Source organism: Stenella coeruleoalba (genome assembly GCF_951394435.1).
Source record: "Stenella coeruleoalba genome assembly, chromosome: 16".
NCBI lineage: Eukaryota > Metazoa > Chordata > Mammalia > Artiodactyla > Delphinidae > Stenella > Stenella coeruleoalba.
In genome coordinates this window covers 50,282,402-50,299,544 of record NC_137162.1, presented here as the reverse complement: position 1 = coordinate 50,299,544, position 17,143 = coordinate 50,282,402, and the positions used below count along the sequence as shown (strand labels likewise).

The following is a 17,143-nucleotide window of genomic DNA, read 5'->3' as shown; positions in this document are numbered from 1 at the left end:
CGCGCAGGCTCAGTGGCCATGGCTCACGGGCCCAGCCGCTCTGTGGCATGTGGGATCTTCCTGGACCGGGGCGCGAACCCATGTCCCCTGCATCGGCAGGCGGACTCTCAACCACTGCACCACCAGGGAAGCCCTGTTTTTTGTTTTTTTTTAAAGCAGACAAATGATCTGATTAGGGTCAAACTGCAAGTTCTAATTAGCCACCTTTGGATTGTGGTTGTAATATCAGTTGTTTCCAAAGCCTCGGCCATGCTTGCCACATCTGTTTTGAGTGTACACCTTCCAAAGGCTAGCTTGGGACCTGGGCATAGTTTTAGTTTATTTCTCAAAGTCTTTGAAATGCTATTTAGGATCAGTTACTAGCAACTGTGGTGTTCAGGAATGGTGAATCTAGTAATTTACATACAACTTCCTGGAGTCATTTTCTTTATGACTTCCTTATTTTCCATTTTCCTGGGCTCACCTTTTTATTCCTGTACAGTGAAAACTGATGTATTATTTTTCCTGTTCTGCTTCTTCCCACGACTACCCCCATGTCCAAGGCAGTTGAGTTTATGTTGTCCTCCTCTTCTTTGAGGTTCCTGCTCTGCACTGGGCAGGAAGTTATTGTGGATGTTGGGAAATAAGTCAAATTTTACAGTCCTTTTTTCTCAAATATATACTTGTTTGTAGGACTGGCCCTGTTTTTATATGTCAAGGCAGAGATAAACTTTTTACTGAGATGAATCTTGTAAAATTTCTTTTTCTTTTTTTTAAACATTTTTTAATGTTTTCTGAGAACATTTGTTCTTCATTAGGATGTTACATTCTCTCTCAGGTCAGATTCTTAATGTCTGTATGGTATCACCAATAAAAATGTAATTTATCTCTGCTGGAAATTTGGCAACTGCTAATACTTCACTGTCAATCACTGTTAACCTGTTCAATTTTTCTAAATACTCATTCCTAGGCCCCATCGCTAGAGATTCTGATTCAATAGGTATACAGTACAATAAGTAAAGAAGAAAATGATCTACATACTTATGTCTCCTATTTTAGCACTCCTGTTTCAATACAGGACATTTCCATGGTCTGGGAGATTTCCTTCAGGACAGATAGGTCTGAGGAAGGTTGCTATGGCAGTACTCCTTGAAGGTTGTTGACTCAGTGGGTGTCCCAAGGCAGCTAGGTACCATCTGAACAAATAAGGTATTGAGCCGCAGTTGTACTGCCTTGGTCAGGGACTCAGTCCCTCACCATCATCCCAGGCATATTCTTTTCTGGTTCATCTTTCTTAAGGTTGTCCGTGAATCATTGAACATGGCCATCTTTCAGCTGGTTATTCCTAAACCACTTCAGCAAGGGGTAGGACATAATACTATTCTGTCATTTTTAAAAAATTGAGTTTAAGGACAAAAATTTAATTTTTTCAATTTTTTAAATTGAGGTATAGCATACATTCAGTAAAGTGCTTAAGGTGTACCCGTCTTAAGTGTAAAGCTTGTACTTTTCATTTGTATGTACGCATACAGACAAGACATAGAACATTTCCAGCATCCTTATGGAGTATAATGCACTTTACTGTCAATAACCCCTTTCCCCTGAGTCAGCCACTGTTCTTCTGATTTGTAGCACCATAAATTAGTTTTGCCTTTTCTCAAACTTCATATAAATAGAGTCATGCAATATGTATCTAGTATTTTTAATCAAATGATTTTTGTGGTCAAACCTTTTTTTTTTTTTTTTGTGGTACGCGGGCCTCTCACTGTTGTGGCCTCTCCCGTTGTGGAGCACAGGCTCCGGACGCACAGGCCCAGCGGCTATGGCTCACAGGCCCAGCCGCTCTGTGGCATGTGGGATCTTCCTGGACCGGGGCACGAACCCACGTTCCCTGCATCGGCAGGCGGACTCTCAACCACTGCGCCACCAGGGAAGCCCATGGTCAAACCTTTTTGAGCCATTTAATATTATTGTTTCTGACTCCTTTATACTCAGAACACCACAGCTGATTCAAATCAGACTTAATTTGACTTTTATTTTACATTTTTCATAGGTGAGGTAGTCTTAAAATTTTTAAGGAAATTTCCCATATTCCTTTTCCCACTTTAAAACTTTCAGTGGCTTTCTGCATCATCGACTTGTATAGTGTATGTTATTTATTCCCACAAAATATTCTTTCCTGAGCTCTGTTGTTTCCTGTTCCACATTTCTTTCTACCAGTGCATAGAGATGAAAAGGAGATTTCTAAAATCTTATTTCCTGTTTGCCATGCTTATATTTGGCCTGGGGTGAATTCAGGTTGAATTCAGTGTCTGCAGTTAATTGTATTAATCTTACGTTTTCTTTTTCTTCTTTCTGACAGCATGATGAAAGTGGTTCATTGCATGATGTTCAACTCTCCTTGTCATCTAGTCCAGAACCAGAAGATGGTGATCAAATATACAAGGTATGATGACTAGGTAGTCATGCTGAATTTTTCAAAAAAATTTTTATTACTAAAATTATAAAGCAATAATAATTAAAACATTTAATAATAAATATATTAAAACCTGCAGCTTTGCTGTCTTGGATTTTAATCAGATTTCTTTTACTACCTTATTAAGTTAAAATGATATCACTGTGGTGCTTTAATTTGAGTTTGTCTTATCAGTTGGATAATCATCTGTCCCTGTATTAATATTGGTACAGGATTCTTTTTAAAAAAATAAAAATCATTAAATTCTTTTTTATAATTATGAATAACAGTTTTTAAAATATGACTACCAACAAAAATTAAAACAGTTAATAGGTACTTCTCATATATAATCACAACATTGAAGAAATATTAATGAAAATGACATTAATTTATTTTTTTCATGTTTAATGATAAAATTATAGAATGCAGATGCAGGTTAGTGTTTGAAGGTGTATTTCTTTATAGTTCTCACCTTGAGGTCTATTTTTAGTTGAAGAAAGCTCTTTTTGTTTTTTGCATCTACCTGAATCACATATTTACTTCTTAAGCACATACAGGTATTCTTGATGTCTTTCATGTTTCCAAGTAAAATTATTGTTTCCTTTCACATTCTGTTTTCAAGGTATAATAGTCAGTGTGTGCTGCTTATCTGTAGTAACAACCTCAAAATATTGGTGGCTTACAATAACAAAAGTTTATTTCTTGTTATTTCTCGATATGTTGCATTTTGGTTGTAGATCAATGGGACTTCACGTGTCCTCTTCATTCTGAGATCCAGGCTGAAGGATCAGCACTTATCCTGGGACATGTTTTTTGTACCTGAGGGAAAGTAACATTGGCATAATAACATGTGGATTCTGCTTGGATGTAACATATGTCGTTTCCAACACAGGTCAAGTGGCCACGCTTGGTATTAGGGGTCAGAGAAACGTAATTTTCTCATAGGATGTGGAGTGACCTATTGGGAACAAATTTATGTATAAAACACAAAATCAAAAGAATATAGGATAGTAGTCACATCTGGTTATCTAATCTTGGCTTTTCAACATGTTACCTACCTGTTGTCATATAAATTTCTTCCCGTCTCTGGGCTTCCATCCTATTGTGAGTATAATAATAGGTTTGCAGTAGGACATCTCTTTTTAAAAAACTTTTACTTGCATACTCAATTGAGAACCATTGATTTAGATGATTTCTGATTATCTCAGTTTTTTTAAGTTTTGTGACTGATATTTTAAGAGTAAAGTTGACTTTTTTCCTGAATTCTTTTTTGTGAAAAGTTTTTTACATGTAAAGAAATTCTTTTTAAAGAAAAAAAGTTTAATTCCAACTTTTTTATAGAATTAATGTCTTCATTTTGTCCATCTTCCTTTACAGTTTGTCTGTTAATTTAATACTACATGATAGACATATCATGTATTTATTTCTTGTCCCCAGTGCCTTCCTTTCAGGCAGATCATTCCTAGTCTTTCTTCCTTCTTTCCAAGGTGAGATGCAATAGCTCACACTGTCTCAGCCCAGTACACTAGACTGTCCTTCACTTTCATCAGCAAATCCCCAAGTATGTCATCTTCTTATCCAAGATGGTTTCGCAGTTCAGTTTCAAATGATACAAATATGGTGACTTATACCATTACAATTTTAGGGTCTAAAATCTACACTGGACCTGCCATGTCTACAGTCTTTCCTTTATCTCAGGACAGCTGTCTCTCCCATTCCCTTGATGAGCTGTTCCAGACATTGGCCACTCTCCTCAGCCTCTTTCTCAGCTACTCTTCTCAACTTCTGCAGGTGGCCTTGTGTTTTTCAAGCAAGATCTTCTGCTGCCTGCCTTCTGACTTAGTCTGTGTCTATGTCACTCTCAATCACTTTATTCCAGTTGTAGGGAAAAGTGACCGCTGTGCTGTGGAAAACCAACCTTTCTTCTCGTGTTCTGGACTCTTATCTTCTGCTGCAGTTAAAGACCTCCTCTCTCATCTCTGTGCAGTGTGCTTTCTCAACTTCCCCTTCATCCTCACCTTATAAATTTCTGTATCTTACCTATCCTAAATTCAGTAAATCGAATAAACCTTTTCTTGACTCTCCTTAAACTACCTTTCCAGTTAATGTGGAAACCTGGGAAAATAGACATTTGGCCTGGCCTTTGTCGTCCTACAAGCTTTATCCCTTGGTTTTTGTGTCACTTCTGTCTGAATTCCCTATATACCCCTTAACATCGCCCCCCTCCATTTTCTTTGTAGGTTCCTTTTCTTCTTTAGAATGTAGATTTATATCTTTAGTCCAGTCCTCATCAAACTTTCTACTGTCATGATTTCACATGTAACATATATATTGATAACACATAAGATCAGTCTCTCTCAGACTTGGTAATCCAGTTGTCCCACTGGACATTTCCACTGTGTGTCCCACTCACAGATGGAATACCTCTAACACACCTCTCAAGAGGTGTGTGTACCTCTAGCAATGTATTTAAAACTCAAAAATATTCCTCATTGGGGAATTCCCTGGCGGACCAGTGGTTAGGACTCAGCGCTTTCACTGCCAGGAGCCCAGGTTTGATCCCTAGTCAGGGATCCCATGAGCTGCACGACGCTGCCAATATACATATATGTATTTCTCTTTGGACATATTTCTCCTCCTTCATTCTCTGTTTCTATTTACTATATCATCTAAGCTAGAAATGGAGATGTCAGTCTTGACTACTTCTCTGTGCTCTTCTCTCTCATGCAGTGAATTGCCAACATCTTCTTTTCTCCTGTTTCTTCTCCTCCCTATTATCATTCTCTTGGGTCAGGCCCCTGCTCTTACCTGGCATATTACAACATCTTAACCAGTTTCCTAGCCTAGTTTTGTCGTTGTCCTTGTCAAGTATATCCTCCAAACAGCTGTCAAAGCCATCTCAAATGCAGATCTATCTGTTACTCCCTGACTAAAGCCACGCTTGATGTTCAGGCCCTCTATGATCTGGCCCTTGCCTAATTTACTAACCACATTGCTCCCCACTGTATACCACAGCCTTCATGTGACAGCATCACTGCCTGTAATTCTCCAAATATGCTATGCTTGTCCCCATCTCTGTATTGTCTTATAGAATCCCTTACCCTAAAATACAAAGCCTGACACACTTTGTGTCCTTAGAACTTTTTACTTATCCTTTAAGACTACACTGGAATTACCCATTTCCTGATGTGTTCTCCTTTGCCTGTCTTTATGTGTAAAATCCTTAGAGCAGTGCCTATTCTAAAGTAAGTGCTATATGCATGTCGGCTATAAATGTTATTACCATACTGTGTTTTGATTTCAGCTTTGAGTCCATTTCCTCCAGCACCAGCAGAACCTAGCCATGACTGAATGATGGCTGTGTAGTATTCCATCAAGTCGCTTACTGTATTGTATTTCAGTTGTCCTCTTACAGGACAATTCTAAATTTGTAACTTTAAGAGAATATCTTATTATAGGTTTTCTCGTACTTAGGATCATTTCTTTGGCATAGGAGTTGGATAACTGAATCAGAGAGTGCAAGTAATTTTTATGACTTTTGTATATACAGATATACGTTTGTCCAGAAACGTCAGTTGTTATGTCTGATAATGTACCATTTTTTCTGCAGTCTTGTTAATCACATTGAGTATTTCTCCCCCAATTTAATACCTGTAAAACAATACCTTTAATACTTTAATTTGTATTTCTTCAATAAGTCAAATAGAACATTTTTCCAGTTATATGTATATTTGTGAGAACTGACTATTTGTCTATTGGGGCCTAGAAATGATCTTATATGTTTGAACAGTCTCCTAATACACTTGAGTTATAAATTCTTTGTCATATTAGCATAGGTTTTTCACCAGCTTTTAACTTTAATGTTAATTGTATCGTTGCTTTAAATTTTTATATAATCAAATATACTTATCATTTCTTAATAGCTTAGTTTGCCACTTAGTTTAAAAATATGTCCTTCATGATTTGCAGTCCATCTTTTTTTTTTAGTCTTGATATATTATTTTTTAAAGGCCCTAAACTCTTTAAATTCAACTGGAAGTCATTTTTTATATATAATAATTAGTCTTTCCCAATGGTGGTATACATAACAGCATTTTAAAAAATATTTTCTTCCCTGTTGTTTCTTCCCCATTGCGATGCTTATTTGATATGTGAAAGCCTTCATAAAATGTCTGTTTCCAATCTCTTGTTAATGAGACTGCAATATTATTTTTTGTTCCCAATATATCTGAAGACGAGTGTATACTTTGCTCATGACCAACACATTATAATTATTTGCTCACTTTTCTCTCTGGAAAGATGTATCATTCACATATATATTCTACAGTTTATCCCTGAACAACACAGTTTTGAACTGCATGAGTCCAGTTACATGCGGATTTTTTTCAATAATATATACTGTGGTACTACACCGATTTGCAGTTGGTTGAATCCAAGGATGTGAGCCTTGTGGTTGTGGAGGAACTGTGGATGTCAAGGGCCGACTAAAAGTTATACCCAGATTTTTGACTTTGCAGAGGTTCGGTGCCCCTAACCCCTGCTTTGGTGCCCCTAATCCCTGTGTTGTTCAAGAGTCAACTGTGATTTCCTTGCTTGCATTACTTCATCAGTATATATATATTACTTCATCAGTATATATTTCAGTATATATTTCAGTATATATTTCTGGATAATTGAATAGCAGTAAACAAAATGGGCTAACTATAGGGTAATGATACCTTATACTTGGAAATGTAACTGGATTCCTGCTAACCTTGACAATAGGTTTCTCTTAATACTATTAGGAACTTAGACTAAGTTAACAGGGTATTTACTCTTTGATTTAGGCAGTTCTCATGAAAGTAGCTCATGGAAAAAGAATCTTCCTTGTTATCCTTCAGGCACGTTTATCTTTCTGCTGATTTCTGAACCAGCCATGAAATGACTCTGTGCCTTTAATTACACAGTTTTCTCTACTTGTGGCCTTCATTTCTTCTGACAGGCGACTCTTATACATTCCTTGAAATCTAGCTGAAGTTACTGTTTTGTGTGTAATTTATTTTACTACGTGGCCTAGTTCCCGATTTTCTTGTCTGTAAAATGGGGATAATAGTACCTACCTCAGGGTTGCAGTCGGAATCAACTACTTAGATACCTAAAAGGTACTTAGTTCTTGGCACCTGATTAATACTCAATGAATGTTAGCTGTTGCTGCTATTACTGTTCATTGTTTACGTGTCAGACTCCTTAGACTATGAATTCTTAGAAGACCAAAATGGGTTTTTTTTTTTTTAATGGATTAATAGCTGACATATTTAAGAAGAATTTCCCCCTTAAATAAACAACCAATTCATTACTCAGTCTTCATCATTGATTTAATGCTTCTCATTAGTGTTTTTAAATACAATTAAATACTTCATGTTAAATTTTTTAAAATATTTCAGAATGAAGATTTATTAAATGAAATAAAACAACTTAAAGATGAAATAAAGAAAAAAGATGAAAAAATCCAACTATTAGAACATCAGCTTGTAAGTATTATAGTGTAGTATGTAAAGTGCAGGCTTTTCAAACTGGGCAATATGTATATTTTTTTATAAAACTAGCCAGAATTGAAACTGGATTTTATTTTTAGCTTTTAAGATTGCAATATTGTATTATTTTTAAGTTACATGCTCTCTTAAAGTATGTGGTTTAACTTTCAGTCTAAATAATAAATTTTCAAGGTGAAAAACTCAATCCATTTTCAGTTGCCTCTGTTTTGGGTATTTGAAATTCACCAATTTACATTCATGTTGTTGAGGAACGAAACTGGTGTTTAGTCTTAGGAATCTGAATGGCTGTCTGTTAGAATGGCTGTTCTAAAAAAAAATGTTTCTTGCCCATGGATGATACTGAGTGATCTCTCAGAGATATGTCTGAATCTTTATAATTTTATAATTGTTATGATATCAAATGTTAGTTCCATATGAAAACTGTATGTGCTGTATCTTGAATTTAATTATAATTTGGTTTGTAATAATAAAAGGCCAGGATAACAAGAATATAATGGCATAACAATCACAAGAGGCCAAAGAAAATCTTTGTTGGAAGTCAAAACTTATTTTGACATAGCAAAGCAATGCAGCAATATGAAGGAGTAATCTCACTCAGAATATAAAGGATATAATATATTGAGCTCTGAGCCATTGGGGTCAGATCAGAATCCACCTTATGAATAAATAGTAAGAACAGATGGATCAGATGTTATGATTAAGGGTATCAGAAAACTTATGAATCTGAAAAAAGAATAACTGAATATTGCAAATTGAGGGCCTACTACATATAAGATTAAAAAGGAAAAGAGTAAGACCAGTGTTCGTATTTAAGAACTAAAGACAAAACCCAACCCAACCAATTATTAGGGAGAAGAAAAGGTACTTTTAGGAAATTAAGCTTCAAATTTTGCAAAAATCTGTTACAGAGCACAAGAAGTTGTATCTAGTGCACTTTAGAAAAAAAGGTTATGACCCTCACATTTTATAACTAAATGCATTTTTATTTATATACAAAGATACATTCTCAGACCTTTAGCATATTGAAAAATATGCCACCCAGTTATCTTTGTAAAATTATTTAATAATGCATCCTAAATGCTTGAGAGAGAAATTTAAAAATAACTCAAGGGCTTCCCTGGTGGCGCAGTGGTTGGGAGTCCGCCTGCCGATGCAGGGGATGCAGGTTCGTGCCCCGGTCTGGGAGGATACCGCGTGCCGCGGAGCGGCTAGGCCTGTGAGCCATGGCTGCTGAGCCTGCGCGTCCAGAGCCTGTGCTCTGCAGCGGGAGAGGCCATGGCAGTGAGAGGCCCGTGTACTGCAAAAAAAAAACAAAAAAAAACTCAAGAATAAGGAAATAAAGATTAAAATGAATGAGTGGTGAAATGAAAACCATCTTTAGAGAGATTAGGTGGGATCAACTTCCCAACTACTAACGGGAGAAAACTTAATGCTCATTATTTAATCTTATGTAATTATATATAATTTAATGTTAAAAAATATTAATTTATTAATTAAAACATGTTTTGAAATAAAAAATTTTAATTAAAATTTTAAATTGCTATTAATTTTTGTAAATATTTAGATTAAATAAAATAGGTTTGAGAAAAGAGTTAAGGGATATGCTGAAGAAGTCAGTAGCACTGGATTGTGTATCTACAAATGGGTATCTAAAATTATTCTTTTTATATACTTAGATAAATGTTTGTGAAATGCTTTAAGATAACTAATAGTAGATTAGAATAATGTATCTTGCAAAAGATGAAAGTAAGAAGACATCTAAAGTAGAGAAATACCAAGGATGTCTAAAAACAGCAGAAGTAAAGTGACAGAAATTAGACCAAATGTAATAAATATAATAGTAAATGCAAATGGCCTTATCTCATGGAGAGAGCTTTGTTGAGGATTTAAAGCAAAATCCATTAATTGCTTTGTATAAAGGAAATTTAGATAAAGTAAAACAGCACAATAATGCTGAATATAAAAGGTTGGGTGAGACAATAAAGTTATTCTCATCTAAAAAACTGAAGTTGCAGTATTAAAATTAGAAGAAGAAATCTAAGACTGAAAAAAATTATGAAAAGAGGTCACTTTATATTGATATATGATTAATAAATAATGAAAGATATAGCTTTTTATGCTGAGAACTTTTAATAGTGTCCTTTTTAACTGCAGTGTGCCTCTTAAAAAATAAGAAATGTTCTCTTCCTAGCTGAAGTATTATCTTTAACCAGTTAATAGTAATTTTTAAAATATTTTCTAATATCCATTCCATATTCAGATTTCTGCAGTTCTAAAAATATCCTGTACATTTGTACATTACATCTAGTTATTCCTTAAGTCTCTTTTACTTTAGAATTATTCTTTTTTCATTGTACTGACTTACTGAAGAGACTGGGCCAGTTATCCTTAACAATATCTCACCTTACAAATAACTTTTAGAAAGGTTTTAGAAATATCTAAGAGAATCCTAAAGAAAGGAAGAAAAGCAAAGAAAAGTGAAAACATTACTCTTCAGCGATATGTGCTTCAAAATTCTCTGTATTTGATACATTAAACTTAGAAATCGTATTTATCTTGGAAGATCCCATCACCTACCTTTAGTTTAGTTGTGGAACTGGGAAGTCACTTGTTCAAATCAAGAGAATTTAAAGAGATATAAACCACTGAAAGTAGAGATAGGTAAGAGCATTTTTCAGATTACCAAAATTAAAATTGCCTTTCTCTTTACAGTTTTTTTCTTTCCTTGTATCCCTAATTTGCTCTTCTTAAAAATAGCAAAATGGCATCAGAGGAGCCATGGAATAGGAATTAGATAACTTTTCTTCAGTATTAATTAGCTGAATCTCTTGTCTTCAGTATTAATTAGCTGAATGACATTGGCAGTTTCCATTAGTCTCTAGTGCTTTCTTTATCAAAAATGTGTTTTTTCTAGATGATTTCAAAGTCTTTTTCCATTTCTAGCTTTCTATACTTTTTATCTTTTTTCAAAAATAGGCACTCAGCTCTAACCTATGTTTACATGCAAACTTCAAGAAAAATATAGCGACAATATGATGTGTTAAATTCATATTTTGTGTGAAATATACAGATATAAAATCAGATTGCAGTGCTCCAGAAATGAAACTGAAAGGTATAGAGGCATGACTATTTGAACCTTATTCCAAAGTGCTGAGAATGCCCATTTATTTTCATCTTAGTGTACTAGTTAAATGATAGTTAATTTAGATGCATTTGTTTATTGAATCCTCAGAATAATCTTATGAAATTATTGTGTAGAATTTTCTTTGTGGAGACATTAGAAAGTGGAATTCAGCTTAAGTAGGTTAGCACTGTAATATATTTGAGAAGCCATAACCAGCCTGAAGCTGCATAGACCTGGGTTCAAATCCTGGCTCTGAAACTTAGTAGCCGTCTTCTCTTAGGGAAGTTACTTAATTTCTCTTAAGCCTCTTCTATATGTGAGGATAATAAAAATAATACTGACCATATAGGGTTGTGATAGCTAATTGAACTACATATGTAAACTCTCTAATGCTACAGTTGGCCCATGGGTGCATGATAAATAATAACTCTTATTTGATGATTTGTCCCAAATCACCCAGCTAGTAATCAGTGCATATCTAATGATGTTTTAAGTTTTAAGTAAAAGTCTAACTAAAAGTGACTTGAAAATAAGAACATTTATAAACTTAAATAACAAGAAAGTATATTGGTCCCATCTGCTTCCATGGTTTCCTAATTGGTCATTTGGGTAATGGCAAAGTTCTAGGGTAGCTTTTTTGGAATCCTCTTGGCTACCCCTTCATGGTCACAGGATGTCTGCCATAGCTGTATGTGTCATATACTCAGTAGTCCCCGAAGATATGAAAAGCACTTATTTTCTGTAGCATACCAATTTTAAAAATTAAGAGCACTTTCTTAGAAATAACCCAGGCTTGCCTCATGTTTTATTGGCTAGATTTGGGTTCTTTGTCCCTTAAGCACTGAGGAATGGGATTAATCAGACTGGTTCAGACTAATCAAACTCTATCACTGGGTCAAGAGAGGATACTGAATCCCTGAATATGGGACTGCATAGAAGGTGAGCATCTGAACAGAATCTGTCAGCAATAAAGAATGCAGATGGAGAGGGAGTGATTTGAGTAGCTGTTTTCTATCTATTGAAATCACTAAAAACTAGGTTTTCCAAATTGTGGAAAATTCAAATATTTGGCGGTTATTGTTCTTCATATGTTACCACATAGGCCACAGACAGGACATTATTTCTGGAATTGCAGCAGTCAGGATAGAACAAGTAATGTGCTTGCATTAAGATAAATGTCTTACAAAAGACATTAGTGTCTATCTTATAAAAGAAATTAAAAATGATACAAACAGATGGAGAGATATACCATGTTCTTGGATTGGAAGAATCGACATTGTGAAAATGACTATACTACCCAAGCAATCTACAGATTCAGTGCAATCCCTATCAAACTACCAATGGTATTTTTCACAGAACTAGAACAAAAAATTTCATAATTTGTATGAAAACACAAAAGACCCCGAATAGCCAAATCAGTCTTGAGAATGAAAAACAGAGCTAGAGGAATCAGGCTCCCAGACTTCAGATTATACTGCAAAGCTACAGTAAACAGGACAGTATGGTACTGGCACAAAAACAGAAATATAGATCAGTGGAACAGGATAGAAAGCCCAGAGATAAACCCACGCAGATATGGTCACCTTATCTTTGTTAAAGGAGGCAAGGGAAATGGAGAAAAGACAGCCTTTTCAATAAATGGTGATGGGAAAACTGGACAGCTACATGTAGAGAATGAAATTAGAACACTCCATAACACCATACACAAAAGTAAAGTCAAAATGTATTAAAGACCCAAATGTAAGGCCAAACAGTATACAACTCTTAGAGGAAGATATAGGCAGAACACTCTATGACATAAATCACAGCAGGATCCTTTTGACCCACCTCCTAGAGAAATGGAAATAAAAGCAAAAATAAACAAATGGGACCTAATGAAACTTAAAAGCTTTTGCACAGCAAAGGAAACCATAAACAAGATAAAAAGACAACCCTCAGAATGGGAGAAAATATTTGCAAACGAAGCAGCTGACAAAGGATTACTCTCCAAAATATACAAGTAGCTCATGCAGCCCAATATCAAAAAAACAAACAACCGAATTCAAAAAGGGGCAGAAGACCTAAACAGACATTTCTCCAAAGAAGATATACAGATTGCCAACAAACACATGAAAGGATGCTCAACATCACTGATCATTAGAGAAATGCAAATCAAAACTACAATGAGGTATCACCTCACACCAGTCAGAATGGCCATCATCAAAAAATCTACAGACAATAAATGCTGGAGAGGGTGTGGAGAAAAGGGAACCCTCTTGCACTGTTGGTGGGAATGTAAATTGAACAGCCACTATGGAGAACAGTATGGAGGTTCCTTAAAAAACTAAAAATGGAACTGCCATATGACCCAGCAATCCCATTACTGGGCATATACTCTGAGAAAACCATAATTCAAAATGAGTCATGTACCACAATGTTCATTGCAGCACTATTTACAATAACCAGAACATGGAAGCAACCTAAGTGTCCATCGGCAGAGGAATGGATAAAGAAGATGTGGCACATATATACAATGGAATATTACTCAGCGATAAAAAGAAACGAAATTGTGTTATTTGTAGTGAGGTGGATGGACCTAGAGTCTGTCATACAGAGTGAAGTAAGTCAGAAAGAGAAGAAGAAATACCGTATGCTAACACGTATATATGGAATGTGAAAAGAAAAAAAAAGGTTCTGAAAAACCTAGGGGCACACAGGAATGAAGACACAGACATAGAGAATGGACTTTAGGACACAGGGATGGGGAAGGGTAAGCTGGGACGAAGTGAGAGAGTGGCATTGACATATATACACTACCAAATGTAAAATAGATAGCTAGTGGGAAGCAGCCACATAGCACAGGGAGACCAGCTTGGTGCTTTGTGACCACCTAGAGGGGTGGGGTAGGGCAGGTGGGAGGGAGTTGCAAGAGGGAGGGGATATGGGGATATATGTATACATATAGCTGATTCACTTTGTTATATAGCAGAAACTAACACAACAATGTAAAGCAATTATATCCAATAAAGATGTTTAAAAAAAAAGATAAATGTCTTATATTATCTGTTTTCTTCTTTACAAATTCCTATTATATTGAATTCCAGGAGGTCTTGATTGACCTGCATATATATTGAATTTTGTTTCAGTGACTGTCCCATGTTTCAGAATGGGAAATATGTCTATACTAAGAATACAAAGAATGTGAAACACGTCTGTATTACAGAGATTTTTGTTTTGATTAGATTTTATTTTGATTATGGAAATTGGGATGATCCGATTGCAATTAAGAAAAAATTTGAATATTGGTAAATATTTTAAAAGTAAAAACTTACCATTTTAGCTTGATGCAATAATCTAGAATTTGTTATGTAGGTTTTCCTACAAGAAAGCATATTTACCTCCAGGGGGGTTGTTTAATAAATAATATGGCTATATTCCAACCTCACACCAAGGAGAAATTATCATTATCAATCTTTTCCTTTTTTAAAAATTTGATATTTATTTGAGAGACCGTAGTTTACACAATAGGCACGTTATTTTGTGTTGTATAAATTACTGAATGAGTATGATCTGAGTGAAGTCATGTGAAGAGAATTTATTTATGAACTGAGATGGTCAGATGGATCTTGTCAAAGGGCAGAGATCCTTTAAAATGTTCCAGTCCAGTAAAGTCAACACATCATTAAAAGGGCTTTTAAATGCGTTGCACGGGTGAAGTGACAACCTTAATTGTGGACTGGTGGTATTTAATAGCCGAGTCCCATCAAAAATGAATTTAAGAAAGAAACTGTGCTGCAGTGATTGTAGTACCATAATACTTTAGGGACGTATTTAAAGTTTTGCTATTATATTCTATATATACTGTATATTGCTGTATATGTTCTACATCTATATACACATATATTTATATAAATAAAATCATAGGTAGTGTGTTGTATAGGCAGTATAAGAGATTGCCAACGGTAATTTTGACTACTCAAAATTTTGCCTTGCTGGGTGAATCTAAAATCCAGTCTGTGAAAAAGATGGGAGACTACTGAATAGATTTTGATGTTTGCATTTTTTATTTTAACCCCCTAAGAAAGACCCTAATTACTTTGTTTGTATGTATATGTGTATATATAGAATTATACCAATGTAAAAATTTATGTTTTTGTTCAGGCAACTCGGTGTAACTGCCATCAAAAATCTAAAGAGGAAAAACGCACATATGCTGATAAATATACCCAAACACCCTGGAGAAGAATTCCTGTAAGTAACACATACTCTTATCCTCTTTTCTTGTCATTTACTATTTCAATGTTTTGTTCTACTCCTTTTACGCTAATAATTTTGAATCTGCTGTGGCTGTCAGTTTTTTTTTAAGGTAAGTGGATTTTTCTTGTTCTTAGGTGTTTCTGTGCTTTCTAAAGCTTCTCTTCTGTGTCTTATTTGAATGAATGTGCATTTAATAGCTTTTCCATTCTGCATACCGTAGGTCATTTTATTTGAGTGTCTAGTCTCTCTCTTATTGCATGTATTTATGAGAGTAGTAGTTCCCCATGCCCTACAAGAAAAAGAAGTCCAAAATGCAGTCTTCCCTCTTTAGCAGCATATGACTCTGAAAATATATTATGTAGCCTGTTCTTTTTATTTGTTGAGACTTTTCAAATATATTGTTATTATAATTACTCAAACAAATATTGAGGCTATTAGGAAGTATAAATGCATTAAGATACAGATAGTAAAGGTTATGTTTTGGGCATAGTTAGGGTAGGGAATGGCTTCTTCTAAACAGTAGAAAATAACCATGCATTCTGTGCTTCTTCATTGTTTTTCAAAAATACTACATCTCAAAACATGTTTAGTGTTAAAAATACACTTTCTGAACTCGCTCAGGATATGCCTGAGCCAGAGAGTCATCATGGCTATCAGTCATTGTTATCCTATTGTATGGTGCCAAGTAATAGGTATTTCATGGTAAAAGAATGCCTGATAAGCCAGCCTTGCTCTTCTTTTGCCTTATTTTAAGCAGTGGAATCCTCGTTAACACAAATGAACAGGGAATTATAATGGTTAGTGTAATCAACAATCTGCTTTTTTTAAACTTAGCTATAGGCCTTTAAAGTTTATACGATACTTATTTCTTTTCATCTAATAAGTAGTTATTTTTTGTATGCTCTGTATAAAGTACAAAGCTAATAATTAATTTGTTCAACAAAAGTTTGGTGAGCCCCTCCCATCTCAGTTATTAGCCTCTTGAAGTAGAAGTGGGGAATTGGGAAAGAAAATATACAGACAAATAAGGATTCTTCCATTAACAAGTGCTTATTAAAGGAACTGACGGTGTGATATAGTTAAAGTGTAGAAAGTGCTGTAAGGTTCAAAGGATTGGGAAAGTCTAGGTGGAGGAATCAAGCTTGGTGAAAAGGGTGAAGGTAGTGGTTGAATCATAGAAAGCAAAAGATGTCAGTAGACAGAGACGAGTTCCAGAATTGAGAATGAGAGACTATTCTACATCAGCACTCTTCCATAGAGTTTCCTTGAGGTCCAGTGCAGTAGCCACTAGCTACATGTGACTGTTGAATACTTGAAAATGTGGCTAGTGTGACTGCAGAAGATAACTGTAAATAATATTTAATTGTAATTAAATGTAAATAGCCACATATGGCTAGTAGATACCATATTGGACAAAGCATCTCTAGAGTTAATGATGAAGTAGACTTAGATGGATTATAGGAAAGCCACCTGGAACAATAAAGGGAAGTCAGTGAAGGCAATTTTTGGAAGAAATGAAGGAAAATAAAAAAGAGTTCATATTTAGGTAGTGGAAAAAAAGAGAGAAAGAAGGTAAAAATGAGTTGTAGGAGAAGATGGTACCTTCAGAAGAAGAATGGATAAGTCAAATTCTGACCAAATGTTCTCATCTGAGGGACAGAATGCCCAGATAAAATAGTGAAATGGATAACATGGAAAGAAGAATAAAAACATGGAAGGTGCCTAATCATTCATACAAGAATACTTGAAGAGACTAGGCATATGCAGGAAAATGGTGATTATGTGAGAAATAAGGATTCACTTTAAATATATAAA

At 35.1% G+C, this 17,143-nt stretch overlaps 1 protein-coding gene across 6 annotated transcripts in view; it reads left to right on the top strand.

Moving 5' to 3' along the window:
* Positions 1-17,143, top strand: part of CCSER2 (coiled-coil serine rich protein 2) — a 162,556-nt gene that overhangs the window by 119,075 nt on the left and 26,338 nt on the right. For all 6 annotated transcript variants that reach the window (XM_079899191.1, XM_079899192.1, XM_079899196.1 and 3 more), the window contains 3 exons: positions 2,342-2,425; positions 7,858-7,944; positions 15,233-15,322. In XM_079899191.1, coding sequence (XP_079755317.1) covers positions 2,342-2,425; positions 7,858-7,944; positions 15,233-15,322 — 261 coding nt within the window. The remainder of the gene's footprint in view (positions 1-2,341; positions 2,426-7,857; positions 7,945-15,232; positions 15,323-17,143) is intronic.